This window comes from Papaver somniferum, chromosome 7 (assembly GCF_003573695.1).
Source record: "Papaver somniferum cultivar HN1 chromosome 7, ASM357369v1, whole genome shotgun sequence".
NCBI lineage: Eukaryota > Viridiplantae > Streptophyta > Magnoliopsida > Ranunculales > Papaveraceae > Papaver > Papaver somniferum.
Genome location: NC_039364.1, coordinates 43,058,914 through 43,085,598, shown reverse-complemented (window position 1 = coordinate 43,085,598; position 26,685 = coordinate 43,058,914). Strand labels below are relative to the sequence as shown.

Here is a 26,685-nt window from a genome sequence, read left to right as displayed (position 1 = left end):
TTGGATCTACTCCCCAAACTAAGTTTTCCTTGAAAGTTTTTGGATTACCATTGCTAAAAAATCCCTCGCGGATATTGTTTCTTCGACAATGTTTTATTTTTGCAGAAAGAATCGAAGATGGAAAAAGCAAAAGATGTGGGAAAAGCCAAGGCATCGTCAAAAGAAACACCAAGGACAACTCCAGTTATGACACGTAGCAAACAAAAGGGATAAAAGCTTAAAGCAGCCAACAGGAAACAGGATGGAGCAGAAAGCACTATGCCATTGGATGCAGGCGCAATAGCATCCGCAGCGTTGAAAGCAGCAGCGACAACCCGAGCCAATGAACAACGGGAAGGGATGGCTTAATCGATGATACAACAACCCCTCTACGGGATGCCGTTCACCAACGAGCTGAATCAACCGTTGATAGACAACCAACCTCTTCTGATAGCAACCCAACCAGCACAACATCCGACAGAATTCCCGGCCCCGCCTGCTGATCCACCAGTTCCCTTAATACAAACTGTTGATGAAGATCACACTGTAGCCGCCGGTGGACAGATTCAAGTAGGAACCCCGAACCAGGGACCGAACCATTTAATCCAGATGATGGCAGAACTCGAAGAGTTGAAGAAAAACCAGAAGATACACGGTGATTTTGTGGCCCTACTTGCACAAGAGAATCAACAACTCAAGGATAGGATCGCTCAGAGCGCCGAACTAGGGAATTTGCACGATGAAGCTAATTCCAAAGCACCGCTGCCTAATCAGGACCTAAGGATGGTAGTGGCCAATATCAATGATTCCGAACCATTAAATCGAAGGTCAGCCAGAGGAAACCAATCATCCAATCCAGATTATATCCCCGAAGACTCAGATTATTTCGATAGTGAGGACCGAAGATCAGGACGATCCACAGTTAGAGAGGACCACCAGCTTGCAATGGAGAATCTTCGTGTTGAAATGATGGCTGATATCAAGGAACTGAAAGACCGATAATGAGGAGGAAGACTAGAGGAAGTGATGAGAGAAGCCAATACCACACCTTTGACTCCACACTTAGCCAGAGCACTCATTCCCCAGAAGTGTCCCATCCCAGCGTTCGAGTGTTACGATGGATCCAGCGACCCTGCGGCCTATCTTCGGTATTACAATCGTATTTTAGCCAGATGGGATCAAGATAACGCTGTCCTCTGCAGGTACTTCCCTTCAAGCTTGAAAGGATCGGCCCTATCTTGGTTCGATAACCTACCCCCAAATTCTATCGACTCCTACAGCCAGCTCACTGAGAAGTTCTTGAGAACCTACATATACAACAAGGCTGTCAACGCAGGAATGGACAAGCTCTTCTCATTAGCGGTCACATACAAGGAAACTATCAGGGAATATACCGATAGGTGGCACAAGATTTGTCAAGCAATAGGAAATGTGGATCTGATAGTCAATATCAATTGCTACAAGTGGGGGATGGATAGGATGAGCCCGTTGTTTGTTGATATTCATGGAAGTGTCCCCACGATCGAAGGAGACCTTCGAGTAATCATCGAAAAGCACGCCAGATTGGAGGAGATCCAGCGGGAAAATCCTAGGTCCCAAACGCAAAGATCTCATCGGACTAACTCAGTGGAGCAATCCAGCGGATCCAATAGAGGAAACTCAACTGAACGTCCCAACGAAGATAGGAGAGGACGAAGGGATGATCATCGGCGTGATGATCATAAATTCGAAGATCGTGTATATATGAAGAAGAACACAAACTATACTCGCATCCTAAGAGAGATTAAGAGTCATGAAAACCTAGAATGGCTTTGGTCCAAAGGAAAGCATCCCCCAAGGTCCGAGAAGTCAAGAGATTACTTTGAATTCCACTGCTTCAACGGCCATCAGACCGAAAAATGCAAGAACCTCAAGATAATGATCCAGAAGCTGATCGACGTTGGCGACCTCAAGCAGTACATACAGAAGGCAGAAACCGATGATAGGGATAAACGAAGCAAGCAAGTCCAACTACCTGAAGGCAATCGAACACTCAATGCTATCTCATGCTCCGAACCTAATGTCCCCTCGTTGACAGCCCAGATAGGGAAAAGATTGAGAAAGCAGTTTGAGGACTATTGCGAGCTGTACAAAATCAATGGAGTCGAAGTTGATGAGAACGAACAATGGATGAACGCACCAATAACATTTGAAGCTGAAGATATTGAGGAAGATATGGAGGACCACAACGATCCTTCAGTTCTTACCTTACCGGTTGCAGGATGCAACATCAAGAAGGTTCTAATTGACGGAGGGAGCTCAATCAACGTCTTATTTTATGATACGTTCAAACGGATGGAATTGAATGATGAGCAACTGATGTCTTCATACTATACCATCTATGGATTCAACGGCGCACCAACTAAGCCTCTAGGAGACATCGTATTAGAAGTTATGTCAGGCCCAATGAAAGTCGATACCTGATTCAGTGTGGTAGATTCTCCTTCTCCCTACAACGCCATCATTGGCCGACGATGGGTGCACAAACTCAAAGGGGTGGCAGAGACATATCACCAGTACCTTAGATTCCCAGCATCCAAAGGGGTAATGCAAATTAAGGGAGATCAGGTCACCGCCCGCGAGTACCAGGCCATACAGAACCAACTCAATAATGAACAAGATGAACAACGGAAGTCCTGAAGAAGCAGAAACAAAGCAGCCGCCAAGGACAAGGCGATTGACAAGTACCTTGAGGAAACCTCAGGCAAAAGTCTAACGAAGGGAAGCAACGTCCTAACTACCGAAGCAGGTACCTCAACGGCTAAGAGGGATGAAGAGCCTACCAAATAGCAATTAAAGAACGTTCCCCTCTTAGGAGAACCAAAACCCACATTCACATAGGTCGAACCCTCCAAAGAGATAAACATAGGAACCGAAGAGAGCCCTCAGATGATCAAGATAGGAACCCTGATGGATAAGGATCGAGAGGAGGCCCTAATCAAGCTGCTTAAGGATTATGCATACATCTTTGCATGGAAACTGGGAGACATGCCCGGGATCGACCCAAAGATCATACAACATGAGCTTCGGATAAAACCGGGCACGAACCCCTTCAGGCAGAAGCTACGCAAGATAGCACCAGAATACCACCAAGCGGTCGAAAAGGAGCTAACCAGACTAATGGAGGAAAGATTCATAAAGGAAGCCAGATACCCTACTTGGATCTAGAACATGGTCATCGTACCAAAAAATAACGGAGGGGTGAGGATATGCATCAACTTTACCAACCTCAACAAAGCCTGCCCGAAGGATAGCTACCCGCTCCCTAGCATCGATCAGCTGGTAGAAGCGGTAGAAGGTCACGATGAGTTATCTTTCATGGATGGGTATTCAGGTTACAACCAAATAGCTTTGGCAGAAGAAATCAGCAACACACATCATTCTTCACTCCTCACGGACTTTATTCTTACACCCGCATGCCGTTCGGACTAAGGAATGCAGGGGAAACATACGAGAGGATGGTCGATGCGATCTTCAAACCATGGATCGGGAAAACTCTAGAAGTCTACATTGATGATATGCTCGTCAAAAGTAAGCTGCGCAAAGATCACCATCAAGACCTGAGAAACATTTTCGATTCCATGAGGAAATACAACATGAAAGTGAATCCAGAAAAGTGTACATTCAGCGTCACATCAGGGAAATTCCTCGGACATCTAGTAATGAAAGTCACATCAGGGAAACATTATCCACGAGATCCAAACTTCCCAAAATTCACGAGTCTGGCGGATTTCTTGGCGGACTTACCCCAGGATAACGACGAAGAAGTAAAGGACATACCATAAGCAGAAGAGGACGGAAAAGATCCAGTTGAGGTACTCGAACCCTCAAGCCAAAGAAGATGGGAAGTCTTCATGGATGGGTCAAGGAATAGAGAAGGTGCAGGTATTGGCATCATGATTACTACCCCAACCGGAGGTAGGATCGTGAACGCATTAAGATTAGAATTCAAGGGGCATACAAACAACATTGTGGAATACGAAGCCGTAGTACATGCCCTTCGTTTAATAATAGAAATGGGAATAACCGACGTACGCCTAACAAGTGATTCACAACTGGTCATTCGGAAAATCGAATTGGAATATAATTGTTAGAGCATAGCTCGGTCTACCTCGCATGCGTTGTTATCTCAAGCATGTTTGTCAATGTTAGTGATCAAAACTATGATTCTTGATTTCTAGCCTACATAGCTAAGTCTCGGACTAGGATATAAAAGTGTAGTTGAGCTCCAGGACTTCATGGCGATTCATCATACAATGACGAAGATCAACTCAAGGAACCGTGGAACTTCATCAACAAAAAGGTATATGGAGACTTGAACTTATCTATTACTCAAAAGTCTATCTCTTATATCTCCTACTTCTTATGAGACAAAAGTCGTATGCTATATAGACTGAATCATACACATTTGATATTTCGAGCCGAGTATATCTCGCCTATCTGTATCTCGAAATCATGTGTTGGTAAAGCGTTTTCGCTTTGATCAAGTTTATCTTCACCTAGTGACAAAAGTCATGAAAAGTTTCAATTACTTTGAGAATTGCTCTGACGCGAAACGGTCTGTGAATAACGGCTATATAACGTCCTCTGAGAATGTCTTAATCATTGGAATGAGAGTTCAGATTACATAACCAAGTATTCCTTAATCCGAAGTTTTCGAACTTTGTTGATTGAGAGAAACCGGAGGAATTGGCTCTGCCAAGTCCGCGAACTGACGGAAGTTCTTGTACCGAGAATTTCTGCTGGGATTTTCCAAAAACTCGTTTGCGTGTAAGTCTGCGAACTCAGTTCGCGAACCTAGTCCGCGAACTGGCGAAAGTCTCTTTGCCGAGATTTTCTGCTGAGTTTGGAAAACTCCACCGATTGTCTTAAGTCCGCGAACTTGTTTGTGAGCTTAAAAAGGTTATGATCTAAAGATGTGCCCTGAACATGAAACTTAAATTACTAAGGAATGCTTTATGCAAACGGTGGCTATAAAGTTCATGAGACGATTCAATCGAATCGAATCATCTTTGTTTCAATTGTGTATTGTGTAGTTACATAAGATCTCATAGCAATTGAACAACTCTCTAACTAGTTCATTTGAGTCAATTGAACTAGTTATGGTGAAGAAGAACAAGGTTAATATGAAATGCTCATATGGTTAACCTTTTGGGTTACTATGTTGAACCAACATACACGTACACGTTTGGGCATGGTTTTCACAAACCCAGTAAACGTCTACCCAAGTGTGTGTGACAAGATAAGTTTTCTATCTAACGGTTGAGAAATATTAGCTTGAATCTAAATCAGGTTTTCATCTAACGGTGAATATGGATTGCTTTGTAACTAAGGCAAAACCCTGATTTGAAGACTATATAAAGGATACATCTAGCACTGTGCAAAACTAATCCCCACACGTCTGTGTGATACTAGTGCGCTCGCTAGAGTCGATTCTCCTTTAACCTTTGGTTTTCTTCTCTAAAACCAGGTTAACGACTTAAAGACTTCATTGGGATTGTGAAGCCAGACCGATACTACTTTTATCGTAGTTGTGTGATCTGATCTTGCATCTTCTATCGTACGAGTACAATCTTTGATTGGCTTGAGATCGTGAGAGTTCTCCGATAGGCAAGATAAAGAAGTCACAAACATCTTCGTCTCACTGTTTGTGATTCCTCGACAAACCGCCTGTGTAGTCAGGAAGGATTGTAGAGAGGTGATTGATTAATCTAGGCTATTCTTCGGGAATATAAGACCGGATTATCAATTGGTTCCTGTTCACCTTGATTTCATATCTTAAGACAGAACAAAACCTAGGGTTTATATGTGAGAGACAGATTTATCCTTTGATAGACTTTTCTGTGTGAGACAGATTTGTTTATTATCAAGTCTGCAATTTTTGGGTTGCAGCAACTCTTGGTTGTGGGTGAGATCAGCTAAGGGAATCAAGTGAGCAATATCCTGCTGGGATCAGAGGCGTAGGAGTACAACTGTACCTTGTATCGGTGGGACACTGATTGGGGTTCAACTATAGTCCAGTCTGAAGTTAGCTTGAAGTAGGCTAGTGTCTGTAGCGTCTTAATACAGTGTGTATTCAATCTGGACTAGGTCCCGAGGTTTTTCTGCATTTGCGGTTTCCTCGTTAACAAAACTTCTGGTGTCTGTGTTATTTCTTTTACGCATTATATTTTATATAATTGAAATAATACAGGTTGTGCGTTCATGATCATCAATTGGAAATCCAACCTTTGGTTGTTGATTGATATTGATTGATCCTTGGACATTGGTCTTTGGTACCGTCCAAGTTATTCCTTGTATTTGATAAAGACTCGCTATTGGTTTTAGCTTGAGTAAAAATCAAGAGAGAGATATTAACTCCTTGAGATACTTTTATCTAGATTGAGTCTGACTGTCTAGTTGATTCTCTAGCAAAGTATTTCGGAGTTAGACCATACAGATTGCTAAGCGAAATATTGGGTGGTGTTGTTAGACCCACGCTTTTTCAATTGGTATCAGAGAAGGAAAACACGTTAAAGACCTCAAAAGTATGTGTTTGTGGCGATCTGACTATATGGACCGTAAAGTCTCAATTGAAGCTTCACCAGGTGTAAAAAACAACCACAAGAAAAGGTCTGACAAACTGATGTCTCTTTAAAAAGGGTTGGATGAACAAATCCGGATCAACCGTGGTCTTGTTGCAGAAATTTCAGTTCTTAAGGATTTGATATCTGGAAATACTCCTTTTGAGAATTTGAAAAATCTCAGTTGTTCCTCTCTCAAAAAATGTCATAAGTAAGATTGTAATCAACGACGGGATGTTGAGAAAACTGATATGACAAGGAACCAGACAATCTTCAAAGCATAGGCTCATGTTGTGATCCATCCGATCATATACAAGCAGTATGTCTTTTCAAAAGAGTCTTAACGTTGCAAGTAATCTTTGTAAGAAAGCTAAACAACTGTATGATTCTCTAAAAGTCATACAACACTACCAGGAAACTCTAAATCGAGAAGTACTAGTAGTATGGGTGCCTTTGCTTTAAGATCTACATCTCCCTTTCAATGGTTTCTTGATAGTGGATGTAGTCGACACATGACAGGAGACCTTACTGGTTTGTTTCGTCTGTTGACTATGAAGGAGGACCTGTAACGTTCGGAGATGGAAGTTGTTGCTACATCAGCAAAAAGGGAACGATCAAGCTACCCGGTGTTCCAGAAATCCATGATGTGGTATACGTTAAAGGTATGACTGCTAATCTTCTTTCTATTAGTCAAATTTGCGACAAGGGCCATCGAGTTATCTTCAATGCGAATGGATGTGACATTGTTGACAAATCTGGGAAAGTGATTTTCCAAGGAACTCGTGGTAAAAACAACTGTTATCTTCTTGATACTCAGTTTAGCAACCGCAATTTGACTAAGGTGGAATCTACACATCTTTGGCATGAGCGTTTTGGTCACATCAATTATCGCCTTCTAACTAAGATCATTAACAAAGAACTTGTTAGAGGCATTCCCAAAATCAATGCAAAGATTGAAGGTGTATGTGGTGCCTGTCAAAAGGGTAAGCAAACAAAGTTCACCACAAATCATCTCGAGATATCTCACTAAAGCTCCACTTGATTTAATTCATATGGATCTCTTCGGACCAATTCAACAACCCACGTTGCCGGTAAGAAGTATGCTTTAGTTATGGTAGATGATTACACCAGATTTACTTGGGTTGCATTCCTATCCATAAGAATGAAACCCTTGGTGAATTCAAGATTATTGTTAAAAGATCCAGAACGAACAAGGTCGCAAACTAAAGAAAATTAGAAGCGATCGTGGCACTGAATTCAAAGACACCAAGGTATTTGAATTCTGTGACGAACTGGGGATCATTCAACAATACTCACCACCATTACTCCTCAAGCTAATGGAGTTGCTGAAAGAAAGAATAGGAACATCCAGGAAATGGCCAGGGTAATGCTCCACAACAAAAACTTACCTTTAAGATTTTGGGGAGAAGTGTCTTTACAGCATGCTACTTGATCAACCGTGTGTATTTGCGGTCTAAAACCCTTAACACTCCTTATGAGTTATGGTATGGAAGGAAACCCAACCTACACTATCTCAGGTGTTTGGAAGTAAGTGCTATATTCTGAAAGATCGAGAAGAGGGAAATTCGACACCAAAAGTGACGAAGGTATCTTTCTTGGCTATGCGTCTGATAGTCGTGGTTTTCGAGTTTTTAATCTCAGAACACAAGTCATGATGGAATCTGCTAATGTTATCATCGACGACATTAGTAATTTTCGTCAAGATAGTTCTCCTGTGAGTTGCCTCCAACAGAGACAATTGAGAAAGTCAAAGAAATTCCAGAATCAGTTGAAGTTATCCCAACTGTTACTGATCCTGACATTTCTAGTGACGAGGAGAACACTGATCAAGCCATTCCTGATGAACAAGAACGTGTTCCACGACATCTTGGGTTCAAAGGAATCATGACCCCAACAGTATCATTGGGGGAAGGGATTCTACAGCCAAAACAAGGGCAACTTCAAAATATATGCAATTTTGGTTGTTATCTTTCGCAGGTGGAACCAAGGAATATTGATGAAGCTCTGAAAGATCCTTTTGGGTCAATGCGATGCATGAAGAGTTAAATCAATTTGAAAGACAAGATGTCTGGGAACGTGTACCTTGTCCTCCAAATGTCAATATTGTCGGTACCAAATGGATATTCAAGAACAAGTCTGATGAATTTGGCACAATTGTCAGAAATAAAGCTAGACTTGTCGCTCAAGGATATTCACAGATTGAAGGAATCGATTTTGACGAAACCTTTGCTCCTGTGGCACGTCTTGAGTCCATTCGACTTTTATTGGCCCATGCCTGCTTTCTCAAGGTTAAGTTGTTTCAGATGGACATAAAATCAGCGTTCCTGAATGGAATTTAAAAGAGGAAGTCTTGTCGCTCAACCTAAGGGATTCGAAAATCCTGATTTCCCAGATCATGTGCTGAAGCTCAAAAGGCATTATAGGATTGAAGCAAGCACCAAGAGCCTGGTTTGAGAAACTTACTACTCTCTTATTAGAAAAGGATTTTCAAGGAGGAGCTGATAAAACATTTTTACCAAATGGAGTGGGAAAGATGTTGTATTGCTCAAATCTATGTAGATGATATCATCTATGGATCAACTTCTGAAAATTCGCAAAAGACTTTCAAGTCTCTCTTGCTAAAGAATTTGAAATGAGCAATGTTGGTGAATTAAGATACTCTTCTTAGGATTACAGATTCAACAACATAAGGAGGGATTTACTTATCCCAGAGAAGTACGCACGAATCTTGTGTCAAGATTCGGTCTGGATAAGTCGTCTCCTAAGCTGACTCCCATGCCTACTACTGGTAAATTACACAGGGATGAGAAAGGAGCAAAAGTGGATCAAAAACTATATCGATCCATTATAGGTAGCCTTTTGTATCTTACACTACTAGACCTGATATTTCCTTCAGTGTTGGTTGTTGTGCCAGGTTTCAGGCGGATCCAAGAGAATATTATCTTGAAGCTGCAAAAAGAATCATACGATATATAAATCACATTGTTGGGTATGGTCTTTCGTACACTTTTGATACTAATACTGACCTTTCTGCTTATTCTTATGCTGATTGGGCAGGATGTGTAGAAGACAGAAAAAGTACATCAGGGGGATTCTACTATGTGGGTCTCAATATTGTAGCGTGGCATAGCAAGAAGCAAAACTCTCAATCCCTGTCTACATGCGAAGCAGAATACATTGTTGTCGGATCATGTTGTACTCAACTCCTATGGGTGAAACAAATGCTTGCTGATTATGGAGTTGATACTGGAATAATGAAGATCTTTTGTGATAACTCCAATGCGATTCGAATTACTGAGAATCCTGTTGAGCACTCAAGAACAAAGCACATTGACATAAGATACCATTTTATTTATGATCTTTATGAAAATGATATCATTGGTATGGAATTTGTGCCTTCCGAACAACAATTGGCTGATATTCTCACCAAACCCTTAGACACTGCAACTTTTCAACACTTGCAGCAGTCTATTGGTTCATTAAATCGTTTCAATGACTCTTGCCCCTATAATTATTCTTATCTTTTGGGAAATTGAGTCTGAAACTCCAGTAGGTACGTTCCAAGTTCAGTTTCTGTAGGATTGTTGTCATTTTTTTTTTATCTCTTTTATGCTTCAAAATCCTTCTTTTCTTTCGAAATTAAGGTCGCTCTTGTTGTTCTTTCGGGAATGACATCAAATGGGGGAGAGTTATTTTGAACTTGTGCTTAATGGTAATATCTTGCGGGGTGTGCGGCTGTGGAATTTTATAGGGGTTATCTTGTATTTTAAAACTCCTTGATGAATGCATTTAGCTTCGACTTTATGATTGCATCTAAATTAAGTTGGTATATATTTTTCTTTTAGTCTATGAAATGTCTCTTGTGGAAATTTCATTATGATCCCGTTCTTGTACCTTTGCCAATTTTATTGACAAAAAGGGGGAGAAATATTGTAGTTCACACTACAAATACATATGGTTTTTGGATCATTGTGTAAGGGGGAGTGGTTTCCATGATCGAGATGGAGTATTGACTAAGGGAGTGATACATATCACCATAGTGTTATTGTTAAGGTCGTGATACAATTGGACTTTGATGTTACACAATGATACTATGACACTGTATAATAATGATCGATAATCTCGATTACTCTCATTGTTATAGCTACGGATCTTCAACAATGGTGATGCTAAACTTACAACCTTTGGGATCATTGGAGTACTTGGAAGGACGAAGATTTCAGGGAACGTTGAAGATTAGACTATGGAATATGGGCCACTAAAGTTTATCTTTTTTGTATTCCATATGTATTAATAGTTTTGTCACTAAAATTGACAAAGGGGGAGATTGTTATAGCATAGCTCGGTCGACCTCGAATGCGTTGCTATCTCAAGCATGTTTGTCAATGTTAGTGATCAAAACTATGAGTCTTGATTTCTATCCTACATAGCTAAGTCTCGGACTAGGATAGAAAAGTGTAGTTGATCTCAGGGACTTCATGGAGATTCATCATACAACGACGAATATCTACTCAAGGAAACGTGGAACTTTATCAACAAAAAGGTATGTGGAGACTTGAACTTATCTATCACTCAAAAGTCTATCTCTTCTATCTCCTACTTCTTATGAGACAAAATTCGTATGCTATATAGACTGAATCATACACATTTGGTATTTCGAGCCGAGTATATCTCGCATATCTATATCTCGAAATCATGTGTTGGTAAAGCGTTTCGTTTGATCAAGTTTATCTTCATCTAGTGACAAAAGTCATGAAAAGTTTCAATTACTTTGAGAATTGCTCTGACGCGAAACGGTCTGTGAATAACGGCTATATAACGTCCTCTGAGAATGTCTCAATGACTGGAATGAGAGTTTAGATTACATAACCATGTATTCCTTAATCCGAAATTTTCGAACTTTGTTGATTGAGAGAAACCGGAGGAATTGGCTTTGCCAAGTCCGCGAACTGACGGAAGTTCTTGTACCGAGAATTTCTGCTGGGATTTTTCAAAAACTCGTTTGCGTGTAAGTTCGCGAACCTAGTCCGCGAACTGGCGAAAGTCTCTTTGCCGATATTTTCTGTTGAGTTTGGAAAACTCCACCGGTTGTCTTAAGTCCGCGAACTTGTTTGTGAGCTTAAAAGGTTATGATCTAAAGATGTGCCATGAACATGAAACTTAAATTACTAAGGAATGCTTTATGCAAACCGTGGCTATAAAGTTCATGGGCTGATTCAATCGAATCGAATCATCTTTGTTTCAATTGTGTCTTGTGTAGTTACATAAGATCTCATAGCAATTGAACAACTCTCTAACTAGTTCATTTGAGTCAATTGAACTAGTTATGGTGAAGAAGAACAAGGTTAATATGAAATGCTCATATGGTTAACCTTTTGGGTTACTATGTTGAACCAACATACACGTACACGTTTGGGCATGGTTTTCACAAACCCAGTAAAAGTCTTCCCAAGTGTGTGTGACAAGCTAAGTTTTCGATCTAACGGTTGAGAAATATTAGCTTGAATCTAAATCAGGTTTTCATCTAACGGTGAATATGGATTTCGTTGTAACTAAGGCAAAACCCTGATTTGAAGACTATATAAAGGAGATATCTAGCATTGTGCAAAACTAAACCCCACACGTTTGTGTTATACTAGTGCACTCGCTAGAGTCGATCTCCATTAACCTTTGATTTTCTTCTCTAAAACCAGGTTAACGACTTAAAGACTTCATTGGGATTGTGAAGCCAGACCGATACTACTTTATCGTAGTTGTGTGATCTGATGTTGCATCTTCTATCGTACGAGTACAATCGATTGATTGTCTTGAGATCATGAGAGTTCTCCGATAGGCAAGATAAAAAAGTTACAAACATCTTCGTCTCACTGTTTGTGATTCCTCGACAATAAGCTTGTGTAGTCAGGAAGGATTGTATAAAGGTGATTGATTAATCTAGTCTGTTCTTCGGGAATATAAACCGGATTATCAATTGGTTCCTGTTCACCTTGATTTTATATCAAAAGACGGAACAAAAACTAGGGTTTATCTGTGGGAGACAGATTTATCCTTTGATAGACTTTTCTGTGTGAGACAGATTTGTTTATTATCAAGTCTGCGATTTTGGGTTGCAGCAACTCTTGGTTGTGGGTGAGATCAGCTAAGGGAATCAAGTGCGTAGTATCCTGCTGGGATCAGAGGCGTATGAGTAGAAATGTACCTTGGATCGGTGGGAGACTGATTGGGGTTCAACTATAATCTAGTCCGAAGTTAGCTTGGAGTAGGCTAGTGTCTGTAGCAGCTTAATACAGTGTGTATTCAATCTGGACTAGGTCCCGGGATTTTTCTGCATTTGCGGTTTCCTCGTTAACAAAACTTATGGTGTCTGTGTTATTTCTTTTCCGCATTATATTTTATATAATTGAAATAATACAGGTTGTGCGTTCATGATCATCAATTGGAAATCCAACCTTTGGTTGTTGATTGATATTGATTGATCCTTAGACATTCGTCTTTGGTACCGTCCAAATTATTCCTTGTATTTGATAAAGACTCGCTATTGGTTTTAGCTTGAGTAAAAATCAAATCAAGAGAGAGATATTAACTCCTTGAGATACTTTTATCTAGATTGAGTCTGACTGTCTAGTTGATTTTCTATCAAAGTATTTCGGAGTAGCGAAATATTGGGTGGTGTTGTTAGACCCCCGCTTTTCAATAATGTTTATGACGAGATCCTCTCGGCGTATATGGCTTTGGTCCAAACTTTAGCATCCCAAGTACCCAACACCAAGTTACGGCATCTATGTAGAAAAGACCTCAGGCATGCTGATGCCTTAGCATACATATCGTCTATGTTAAAGGATGAAAGTGTTAAGGCCATCAAGATAACAAGAGTATATGAGCCTTCGATTACTCCACAACAAGCCTTTGCTACAAATCGTGAAGACAATGTAGGGGAGGACATTGCTGACGATGATGTAGGGGAGGACATCGTCGATGACTTCGTTGAAGATGATATCTTATCAAGAGCAAACGAGGATGAAATAAGCTCGAAAGGTGCAATCAAAGGAAGGAAGATACGATCTCCGTGACAGAGTTCTTTATAAGAATTCTTTCCTCGGTCCTCTATTGCGTTGTTTATCTAGAGAAGAGGGTCACCGTATCCTGAAGGACATCCACTACGGGGACGCAGGGAACCAGAGCGGGATGAGATCACTAGCCGACAAAGCTAAGATGCAAGGGTATTACTGGCCACAAATGATACAAGATGCAACCAGGATGTCCAGAAGATGCGAAGAATGCCAGCGTTTTGATAAAAGAATCCATGCCCCGGCAACGAAGCTAAATTCAGTAGATAGCCCCTGACCATTTGAAAAGTGGGGAGTAGACATCGTCGAACCCCTGATCGAAGGGTCAGAGAAAAGGCGATTCTTGATCGTATCCACGGATTACTTTAGCAAGTGGGTGGAAGCCAAAGCTCTAGCCAGGATCAGAGACGTTGACGTATTCACATTCATTTTTCAGAACATCATTTGCAGGTTCGGCATTCCCGTAGAGATTTTCCCCGACAATGGTAAGCAGCTGCAAGGAAAGAATATATACATGCTCTTTGATACATTCAAGATCAGGAAGAACAAATCAACTCCCATCTACCCCTAAAGTAACGGCCAGGCCGAAGCTACGAATAAGACTCTTGCTCTTATCCTCAAGAATTCATTGGATGAACACAAGGGTCGATGGTGTGAACAGCTGAATAATGTGTTATGGGCTTACCGAACCACACGCAGGTCCGCTACCGGTGAATCTCCATTCCTCCTCACTTATGGGGCTGAAGCAGTCATTCCTACAGAAACCATCATGCCAACCACAAAGACTGAAGAATGGGAAAAGAACCTAACAACAAATATGATGCTGGAAAGGCTCGATGACCTGGAAAAAAAGAGGGAGACAGCGCTGCAAAGGATGGAGAACTACCAACGAAGATTAGCAAGAGAATACAACAAGAAGGTTATACTTAGAAATTTTATAGAAGGACAATATGTGCTAATAACTATACCGCAATATCAACGAGAGAAAAAGTGGGGAAAATTAGCACCAACATGGGGAGGACCATTTATCATACTTGACATCGCAGGAAAAGAATCTTACTACCTGTGTAACCTAAAGGGAGAAGTCCTCAGGCACCCTTGGAATGCAAAATACCTCAAGCCATACTATCCATGAAGCAACGCACATCTGCATCTGCGTGAAGAGTACCAGAAGAAGAAGACAGCGTACCCGCTCGACATGTTTCTATCTCTGGACGAGGAGTAGCAGACCTCACCACATCAATCAAAACAATTTTTTCTTTTACGACCATGCCATTGGGTAAAAGTACCTAAATACAATCTCTCCGGACTCCCCTATCAGCGTCTATGAGTGTAAGACCATGGGGAAGGATTCCAGCAGAAAGAGATACCCAATCAGACTCCAAGCAGCGGTTCGGCGGAATGGATGCATGTAAATAATGCAATAAAGCATCACATTATCGAGAACGCTGCTTCGACCCCCACCATTCGGGAACCCTCTGGCCCAGGGTTAGCCAACGGGGTGACATGTACGAAGTCAATAGCGGAGGTACATACCTTCGTTATTGCCACCAAACACTTCTCATTAATTACTTAGTCTTTCCTTACTACTTAGGATTGTTCGTTCTCTAAAAACTAAATGAACTGACAATGCAGGTGAATCAAAAGTTGTACATATTAAAATCAAACGATGATCCATTTCATTAAAGGTGATTACAAGCTTGGGGAATTACACAAGAAACGCAAAAGATATACAAAAAATGGCCCGAAGCCTGGTAATCAACAAAGATCAACTTCCTATAATAAACTTAGAGACCTACTTCCCCTGGGAAGACTCTATATTTGATCGCAGTCGTATGCGTCAAAAATAATTTCACTTTCTTACTTAACTAAAATAAATGAAGTATGTGATAAGAAAGAGTTCGTTTCCACAGAGAGGCAATTGTTGTTATGCAATTTTCAGATTCTTAAGTAACCAAGGGGGGATTTTTGTTTATCAGTGCAAGTTTTCTAACATTCACACGCTTACCACCATTGGCTACAATAGGTTCTCTTTCCCATGACTCTTCCCTTTGAATGGGTGAATGATCATGACTACGATCTAGAGTCGGGTAAGAAAAAGTGTTGCGGAAATTGGTTTGTGCGATGTTCGGTCCATTTATAGCATTCATACATCTCGGATAAAGCAAATTGGAAGTAGAATTGTCTCACCTAGGTGCTTGACTTACATACCCACTATAAGGTTGTTGTTGGTATGTATGAAAATCACCATAAGCTTTTGGATATTGATCATAGCCAATAAATTGGTTCCGATCGTATCCCATAGATGGTGGGAAATCGTCATAGTGTTGAGGAGGTTTAAAACCGTATCCATTGCTCTAGTATGCTCCTTCCATGTAACAATGAGTACCTGAAACAAGAGTTCTCAAAACTACGTCAAAACCATAAAAATAACAAAAACTAAAAACAAAACTAAAAATAAGAAACCAAAAACAAGTGACAACAGCTGCCTCCCCGGCAGCGGCGCTAAAATTTGATTGCAGTCGTATGCATCAAAAATAATTTTACTTTCTTACTTAAATAAAATAAATGAAGTATGTGATAAGAAAGAGTTCGTTTCCACAGAGAGGCAATTGTTGTTATGCAATTTTCAGATTCTTAAGTAACCAAGGGGGGATTTTTGTTTATTAATGCAATAAAAATAATTGAAAGCAAAGTAAATAATTGGAATAATCAATAAGAGGAAGATATTGGTCACGGGATAGTATCATTCAAAAACATGTATTTTCATCAATGACTAGAATTGGTATTTTAATCTCTCATTTATTAAAAGTCCTAGGATACCTTGATCGCAAGTATATCCCGTTAATTCCCTGATTTCATCACAACCACATTAAAAGATGCATATGTGAATTCTTCTTAGAAAGCAACCTAAAGTGTAAAAGAATAATTATTAACTCCCTAAAAGAATTAAGTTCTATGGAATAAGACTAGTCAAGGCAATCAAACGTGTAAAATAACTAATTCGATTTAACCAAGGTTATGATTCATTTGTGACTAGTAGGATATATCGCTACAAGCACTACCCACAATTATGCTACTTAGAATCAGGGATAAACAACTTTTTCGTATTGAAAACCCTAATATAGCTTTAAAAATGAATGCAAATCGTATTAATTCCGGACTCAACCAACCAAGCAAACAATCAAATCATATGACAATATAAACCATGAATCATAAACAATAAATTATTGAGACAAAACTAATGCATTGAATCAAATATCATGTTGAGAAATCAACTTTATTTCATAACCAATAATAGTTGTTTAGCTACTCATAGCTTTTGAATTCATCATAATCAAAAATAAAAATGAAGAAGATGAAACATAAAAATGAAAGCAAACCTTAGTAGAATCGCCTCTCTCCTCCAAAGCTCAAAGTAGAAACATATGTGATCCCTAGTTTCTTCTGATTCAATTGTTCTCTGGATTTCCTCCTTTCTCTGAATATCACTGCCGCCATGGCTCTTTTTGTTCTTTTCTGAATTTGAGAAGTAAAGTAAATTATTGAGAAATGGGTTCTCTCAATTTTAGGGTCTTGGTAATGATAAGAAGTGCTGTAGGCACCCAGCAAATTAACGCCGGCAGCCACATTAGCAAACTAGCTCAGCTGGCTACCCCTTCTCCATGGATAAATTCTGCATAACATTCGGTGGTGAAATGACCTCTTTGCCGTTACACTCCAATTTCGCTTTCTTTTGCTCCAAATAACTCCAAAGTACCTAATAACTCAAAAGTAAACATAAGATACATAATTCACAAGAAAACTTGCAAAGAAAGCATAAACAATAGATAAATATCAAGGTGTTTCATACACCTATTAAATTCCCCCACACTTAGACTTTGCTAGTCCTCGAGCAAATCAAACAAAACAATTCTAAAACATAGATACAACTCCGTGTCGTCGAGGCTATGGTCACACTTAGCACGTATAACAAGCCTTTAAACCCCTAGGTGTTCCTAGTGGACAAGTTATAGTCTCGTGAGGGTTTACAAGAGGTATACCCACAAAACCTACTTTTCCAACTTACTAGTTCTCCAAAATGATAGCATCCAACACGCTAAGAATACATAGAAATTTTGCACACTAGTCATAAGAAGTTAGACACATAAATGAACAAAATCTCATCCTTAAAAGTTGAGAGAGAAATAACCATCCCTTAACGAAAGAAATTCGTGTTCGGAGTGATCGAAAGTCTCGACTCTGCCTCACAAGAAAGGGTTTTATGAAGTTGCTTTCAATAATAAATAGATTTTTATGGGTCACACATGTGTCCAGGTAGGAATGAAGAGAGAATCCTGTGACACGTTGAATAGTAGGAAGGCCAAACCCTCCGAATTGTTTTGAAAACCCACATCTTTTATTCATTTTGAAAACCCTTTTTTCTGACGATCTCTAAGAAAGGAAATCAACCACTTAACGAAGGTGGGAATATGCTTACTTACCTCGTTATCCGTTCGATGTGCAGTTAGCACCACTCTCACAGCATCCATAGAAATGTCTTCGGTCTTCAATCCTTGTCTTCATCTTCGTTTTCGGTCTTCAACTAGTGATGATAACTCTTGAACTTCGTAGAATCTTGACAATGTGATTCTTTCCTCTAATTCCTTGTTGCTTGAAACTTCATTATGAATATTTCTTCTTCCATTGGCTTTATTGAAAGAATGCAAAACTTAAAATGCACTAAACAAACAAAAATATGGTACAATGGATTTTTCTTGTCTCTTGTCTCTTTTTTTTTTTTTATGAGACAAGAAAAATAAAACAAATACAAAATGAAAACAAAACACAATAATAAAACTAGTAATGAACCTAAAGAAATTTTCTCTTGTCTTTTTTTTTTTTCCTTTTGCGCTTTTTCTTTTGATTTTTTTTTAACAAGAGACCTAGCATATGATGACCATGTCCCAAGTTTTTTTTTCTGAAACAAGAAAAAATATAAAAATAAAAATAAAATAAAAATGCAAGTACAAAGGCCATGGTGTAAGTACTTTACCGCTTGATTCTTCACAACTTGTATGTCTTGATATCATAAACTTCTTGAACTCTCATCTTGATAATCCTCACTCTTGTACATAAGTCTTCAACTTGTAGAAATTATGCTCCTTGTCTTGTGTTACTTTACTTGAATCTGAAATCTGCTCATTTCTGTACCGTTGCTTGCAAACCTTGAATGTCTTCAACTTTCCTTCGAATTTATGATGCTCCTCTTGTTGATGATGATGGTGTTTCTATGGACCTGTTGGTGTAGAGAGATATAAAGTGGATGATGCTAACTGCAAACAAGATTACAAGTGGTGTGTAAGTTAGCAATTCGACGACACCATCATGATTGATAAAATAACACTCAAGAGATCAAAGTAGTGATTCTATTGGTGGGAGGTTGGGTAGCTCACCATTCTACCCAGAGTTTACGTACGGTGACACACACTCTAAAAGCACAAATTTAGACAGGTACAAAGAAGTGAAGGTCGGTGCCTCTCATGATGTAACAAGGGTAGTCTCCACTATAGGGGACCACAACTCTAATATCGAATTCAGTCTGCACCTCATTTGCCACTGACATGGTTAAATCCAACTTTAACTCTCATACAATTAAGAAACCCGATCACGTTCTATGTCATCTCTAAGTTCAGTCACTCTTATGAGAATCTCAATATAATCTTAGCGACATGTATACCATGTCACTCTAAACTAACTACAAGTTGGAGTTTTTTTTATTTACTAATTTACACAAAAGTTGAAAATTTTGAAAATTTTACAATGCAAATGCATAACCACTCCCCCCACACTTAAACTTTACATTGTCCTCAATGTAAATTGAATCGACCAAAGAAAGTCAATGTGGGAAATCTTATAATGATATGCGACAAGAAAAAGTAAATACAAGACAAGAACCAAAAATAAAAATAAGACAAGACAAGAAATACTCATCGTATGGGTTGCCTCCCATTTAGCGCTTGGTTTAAAGTCGTCATCCCGACTTGCAAGTTGAATTCCCCATACACCAATAATCTGAAAAGCTGGGGATCCTTCAATGTAATCTGTTTTGCAAACACTAGATTCACACAAATATTAGTACGATAAAACAGAAATGAAGCTATTAACCGATAGAAGTTTCCCCCACACTTATTCTTGTCCACACTTGGAAGTGGATAAAGAATATGGAATTAGGGAACCTTTACGGTTTCTTCTTTGCAAACATTCATAGTATGAGAATCAAATGTTTCTAATGGCGGATATCGAGAAACAAAGTCATTTAACAATATTCTCGAAGCACATACATTTAAGCCAATAAGAAGTAAAGGAGAAGGATTAATAGGCAAAGGGTTAGACAAACCTTGCAACTCTTGTGTTATGGTATCCTCTTCATACTTAAAGAATTAAAGTGAATTACTTACCTCTTGCACATCGTGGTCCTCTATCAAAACTTGCAAGCATTCTTCGTCCGTTTTTGCCTCAACCAAAGTCTCGACATAAACATCATCATTACAATCATGTGAAAGCTCAATTGGGTCTTCCACAACATTGACTAAATCAGTTCCATTCTCAACATACTCATCATCATTAGACTCAAACCTTGTTGCAAGGAAGTTCTGTAAAACACTAGTTTCATCATACTTATGTACCTTTTGAATAAGTGTTTGATCATTATAAAGATCAAGAGTTGAGTCAACTATACTAATGTCATCAAATATCTCCAAAGGTTGGTCCTTTTCGACACAATCATCTTCATTTTCAGACTCACCATAATAAGAATCGTCATCGTCTTCCCAACCTTTATCACGACGTCGTTTGAGTTCCATATGAATGGTCCTACTAATTTCATCGACAAGCTCTTCCGAGGCTCCATCATCTACCAACTTGTATAATTTATGTGCAAGTTTTCTAACGTTCACACGCTTACCACCATTGGCTACAATAGGTTCTCTTTCCCATGACTCTTCCCTTTGAATGGGTGAATGATCATAACTACGATCTAGAGTTGGGTAAAAAAAAGTGTTGCGGAAATTGGTTTGTGCGATGTTCAGTCCATTTATAGAATTCATACATCTCGGATAAAGCAAATTGGAAGTAGAATTGTCCCACCTAAGTGCTTGACTTACATACCTACAATAAGGTTGTTGCTGGTATGTATGAAAATCAACATAAGCTCTTGGATATTGATCATAGCCAATAAATTGGTTCCGATCGTATCCCATAGATGGTGGGCAATCGTCATAGTGTTGAGGAGGTTCAAAACCGTATCCATTGCTCCAGTATGCTCCTTCCATGTGACAATGAGTACCTGAAACAAGAGCTCTCAAAACTACGTCAAAACCAAAAAAAATAATAAAAACTAAAAAAAAAACTAAAAATAAGAAACCAAAAACAAGTGACAACAGCTGCCTCCCCGGAAGCGGCGCCAAAATTTGATCGCAGTCGTATGCGTCAAAAATAATTTCACTTTCTTACTTAACTAAAATAAATGAAATATGTGATAAGAAAGAGTTCGTTTCCACAGAGAGGCAATTGTTGTTATGCAATTTTCATATTCTTAAGTAACCAAGGGGATATTTTTGTTTATCAATGCAATAAAAATAATTGAAACCAAAGTAAAGAATTGGAATAATCATAAGAGGAAGATATTGGTTACGGGATAGTATCATTCACAAACATGTATTTTCATCAATGACTAGAATTGGTATTTTAATCTCTCATTTATTAAAAGTTCTAGGATACCTTGATCGCAAGTATATCCCGTTAATTCCCTGATTTCATCACAACCACATTAAAAGATGCATATGTGAATTCTTCCTAGAAAGCAACCTAAAGTGTAAAAGCACAATTAAGTTTAACTCCCTAAAAGCACTAAGTTCTATGGAATAAGACTAGTCAAGGCAATCAAACGTGTAAAAGCACTAATTTAATTTAACCAAGGTTATGATTCATTTGTGACTAGTAGGATATATCACTACAACCACTACCACAATTATGCTACTTAGAATCAGGGATAAACAACTTTTTCGTATTGAAAACCCTAATATAGCTTCAAAAATGAATGCAAATCGTATTAATTCCGGACTCAACCAACCAAGCAAACAATCAAATCATATGACAATATAAACCATGAATCATAAACAATAAATTATTGAGACAAAACTAATGCATTGAATCAAATCATGTTGGGAAATCAACTTTATCCCATAACCAATAATAGTTGTTTAGATACTCATAGCTTTTGAATTCATCATAATCAATAATAAAAATGAAGAAGATGAAACATAAAAATGAAAGCAAACCCTAGTAGAATCGCCGCTCTCCTCCAAAGCTCAAAGTAGAAACATATGTGATCCCTAGTTTCTTCTGATTCAATTGCTCTCTGGATTTCCTCCTTTCTCTGAATATCACTGCCGCCGTGGCTCTTTTTGTTCTTTTCTGAATTTTAGAAGTAAAGTAAATTATTGAGAAATGGGTTCTCTCAATTTTAGGGTCTTGGTAATGATAAGAAGTGTTGTAGGCACCCAGCAAAATTGACGCATGCAGCCACATTAGCAAACTAGCTCAGCTGGCTATCCATTCTCCATGGATAAATTCTGCATAACATTCGGTGGTGAAATGACCTCTTTGCCTTTACGTTCCAATTTCACTTTCTTTTGCTCCAAATGACTCCAAAGTACCTAATAACTCAAAAGTAAACATAAGATACATAATTCACAAGAAAACTCGCAAAGAAAGCATAAACAATAGATAAATATCAAGGTGTTTTATACACTTATCAATAGGACCAGCTGCGCTCTTCTTCTGAGACGAAGGTACACTTCCACCCGAAGAAGGATCAGAGTTGTAGGTAAGAGGCTCCGGTATGGGACGCCGGACGTACTTCTTCACGATGCCATGTTCTTTCAGAAGGCCTTGCTATACCTTTGCTAAGGTCTTGTTAACCTCTTCGGCAAGTTGACAACGAACTTTGTGCGCAATAATAGTAACCTTGAACTCAGACTGTGATAGTAAAGAATTCAACCGCCCCACTTCCTTGGCTGCCTCTTTTGCTGCTTCATCCCGAGACCCAGCCAGCGCCTCAAAGTACTTGGTTTGTCCCTGCTGATGCACTAAGGAAGATTCAGCCTCTGTAAGCTTTTCATTTGCAAGGCCAAGCTGTCCCTCGAGCTCTAAAAAAGAAGAAACAAAGGGTCAGAAGAAAAAAATTAAGAAGTCATCCATGACCAAACGAACATATACCTTCGACATTACCCGAAGCTATCTCAAGTTCATTAACTACAGCGTCCCGAGCTTCGTCAAGGAAACCGTACTCGTCCGAAATTTTCTTATAATCCATTTGAAGGTTTATGAGTGAAAATTGACATTCATCTAACTCTACCTGCTTCATAGAGTCTAAGTGTTGGAGGAGGTTAACTTCATTGGTCATCCCTTCGATCCCCTTGGTGAGCATGTACATATTGACCTCTAAGTCCTTCTCGGATTCCACTAAACGATCAATGTCGGCCCGAGAGGCACTTAAATCTTTACCAAGGGCATGGGCCTCGGCTCTAGCATCGTCCCTCTCCCGAACGAGTCATTGTATGTAATCCCGAACGTCAGGATCATGGGATGAACGAGCTTGACGAAGCTCTTCTTCCATAATTGCTACTTTGGCCTCTAAACGGGAGATATCCTCACGCGCCTCCCGTAGATTCTCACGGGTCCACAATAAAACACCATTAAACTGACGGCGATCAGCGTTCCAACTATTCTGCATATCAACCATCTGCTCCCATCTTTCTCGACACCGAACCGTCAATTCATTATGCTCATCGGCCCGGGAATTCCATTTCTCAGCTTCACCCTTAATTTTGGATACCAATTCTCTAATTCGAGAAGCTTGACGAGTCCTTTCAGCCCGAAGCCACAATAATTCTCTGGCATCACCCGCTGAAGACAGGGCTGCCCAACTCAAAATGAACACTAAAAAGACGAAGGAGGAGAAGGGTGAGGAAACGAACCTTTGGACGATGCGCCAACAGACGATGCTTCCGTCCGAGCCTTCTCCAAGTCAGCCTTAAGAGAAGTCACCTCCTGATGAAACTCTGTTTCTGTAGCGCCAAGCTGCTTCCTCCCCTTCAACCGCTCCTTCAGCTTTAAGATTTCCTTATCTTTAGCCACAAGGGATTCCTCAGCAGAATTCAGCTCGTCTTCCCTCTGACGGAGCTTCGCCTCTAGCTTAAGGGCCTTCGCCCTAAAGAATTGGTATAAGGTATGGTTGCAATGCTCGCTCCTCACTAGCTGTATCGGTAACCAAATTAAGATCACTAATGAAGAAACACTACACCACTCAGCTTAAAATAAATGACGGTAACTTACCTCAAGAATACGCTGCTGGGGGAAACCATATTGATACCTATCAGCAATGGCCATCATATCAGCAATAGAAGAAGGCGGGTCAACTAGAAGGCTGGACGTAGTAGCTCCCAGATCCCTTTCCCAAACTTCCGCAACATCATCACGGGACGATAGCTGCATCCTTTGACTCGTGAAAGCATCGGAGTCCCTCTCACCAGGAATCATGGGAGCGGCATGAGGAACGCACATCAAGCCCTTCTTCATCAACCATTCGAAGGTTGCGTCATCCCCATCGTGAATCACTGCCTTTAGGAATCCCTCAGAAGATGCTCCAGCAGCGACACCTTCTCTAGCAGCGGTCTCTTGACCACCGGGGGCATCCTTTCCTCCGTCCTCCCTAGTGGCGCGAGCTTCGACATCTTCTCCTTCAGAAATTTCTTCTTCCTCGACCACTTTCTCACCATCACCCTCAGCGACAACATCCCATTTGTCATTTGGATAGACCAAAAAAAAACCCGAAGCTATCCCCATGGCAGCGTTAATGTCTACCGGACCCCCAGCGGAATAAATCTTACCAAAGGAAAACTCTTGGTCGGGGTTCGTCGCATGAAGACCAGTATCTTCGTTCCCTTGAACATGCACGGTTTCGGCAAGAGGATCGTTCACTTGAGCTTCAAAGACAATGTTCTCGCCACCATCCTTATCACCAACATTTTCATCACCTTCGTGACCAGGAGGAGAAGTATCAGTATGTTCCTCATCATCGGTAACATCCTAATAGGAATTCTCTTCATCATTCACCGGAATGTTAACCTCGGGAATTTCTTTCTCTTCTTCACCAACAGTAGAAGACTGAACAAGACCGATCTTTTTCTTCTTCGAAGCCTGTAACGAACACATGATCAACTTATGATTCCAGGGGAAAACATACATAAAACTACACATTAGTATAAGGAATCATACCTTGACAGAGCAGCACTCTTCGAAGGAAGAACCGCATCAGAGCTCTCATCTTCATCAACATCAGCAACATCAAAAATATAATCAAAATTCATACCAGCAAAATTCATCTGCCAAGGACAGAAGTCACCATAGAGGGATGGAGCACCATCACGAGGCTGGATACCAGCAATAGGGCGCCATCCATGTAGACCGGGCACCCAACCATGAGCTCAGGGGATGATGACCTCAATGGGGGTGGCATGCCAATCATAGTCGTGATCACGTTTGAGACGCTCATCTTTTGGGAAAAGCTTCGGATTTCCAGTTGCTTCAGTACCAGGGACGAACCTAAGATTCGAGTCACTCACTTCACTTAGAAGACGAACCTCACCTTGAGAAGCTGCCATTGTACGAAGACCAACGCTCCATGGTTTTCGATTCCTAACATTGACATAATCCCCAAAAGAAGCATTGAAGTTCTTCTCCGCAGGATTAGGAGTATAGCAGGTCATCATCGTCTCACCTTTGCTCCGAAGGTAACACTCTTTAAGTGTTCGAAGGTGGTTCCCACTCAACTGAACTACTGAGCGACGGTGGGTATGATAAGTGGAGCCCTCTCGGTTTTCCAAAGCATCATAGGAGAAAGAATCACCTGATTTATACAAAGGCAACATAAGACCAGCTTCGAAAGCCCCCATGGTCGTCAACAGATAGAAAGCATCATATTTGTAGATTACGATCATATCATAAGTAAGATCGTCCCCTTGGTTGTAAAATTAAAATCGAAAGCTTTCAGACCATGCTTCGCCTTGAAAACTTCTAGATCAACGTGACTATAAGAAACCTTCTTCTTCTTCTTCGAAACTAAGATACTTCGGATAACTGGGGCAGCCTCGGAAGATACGTTCTTTCCCGACGATGGATTCTTCGGAGGACTCATATCCGAAGCCTTCCTCTTGGTCGCAACATTCCTTGACAAGTTCTCTTTCGATGGAACCCCTTTTGAAGAAGGGTCCTTCACCAAGACAGTGGATTGCGAAGTTTTGGGTTTCTGAGAAAGCGTCGTAGTAGGGGGAGCTATAGAACGAAGAGGTCGAATAATCAACGGCTCCGAACGCTGTGGATATGGATTAGGCGAAGGACGGTTAACCGCATACCGAGAACCTTTGGGCAGATCTTCTTTTTTCTGAGAAGAAACCCTAGGACTCGATGAAGACGAAGTCTTGAGGGTACGAGGATCCGGTTGAGAAGATTTAGCTGGACCACCCCTCGGTGGAGATATATCAGGACTTCTAGGTGGAGGATGTCTGTAAGGGCTTGATAGGGGAGTCTTATAAGGAACACGAGGACGATTAGCCATACCTACAAGGGGCATAAAGAAAACGAAGGTCAAATTACAGGTTTAATGGAGGTACCCAAGATCATAAAAAGAAATCTATGATTCTCACAGTTCATAAGGAAATTTTTTCAAAAAGGAAACATGAGAAGAACCCACAGAAATGATCAAAAAAAAAGGAACCCTAGTTCAACCATAATTATAAGAGCGTAAAACAACCTCGTTCTAGCAATCAACAGAAAAGTTCTAGGTTTTGTGATAAAGAACAGGGGAAAGTATATATACTTTCGTATATCATGTTCTTCATCACAAAACCCAGAAACAGCAGCAGAAAAAAGAAGATCAGACAAAGAACTCCACTAATAGGAAGAACACCTTA

General features: G+C 40.1%; 2 protein-coding genes across 2 annotated transcripts; one reads left to right on the top strand and one right to left on the bottom strand.

The window, feature by feature from the left end:
- Window positions 1-1,005: 1,005 nt before the first annotated feature.
- On the top strand, window positions 1,006-2,442 carry LOC113294576. The gene has a single exon (XM_026542967.1). The coding sequence runs from the start codon at window positions 1,006-1,008 to the stop codon at window positions 2,440-2,442; it is 1,437 nt and encodes a 478-aa protein (XP_026398752.1).
- A 23,267-nt stretch (window positions 2,443-25,709) lies between these two features.
- Window positions 25,710-26,330, bottom strand: LOC113294575 (extensin-like). Its single transcript, XM_026542966.1, has one exon. The coding sequence runs from the start codon at window positions 26,328-26,330 to the stop codon at window positions 25,710-25,712; it is 621 nt and encodes a 206-aa protein (XP_026398751.1).
- Between the last annotated feature and the right edge of the window lie 355 nt (window positions 26,331-26,685).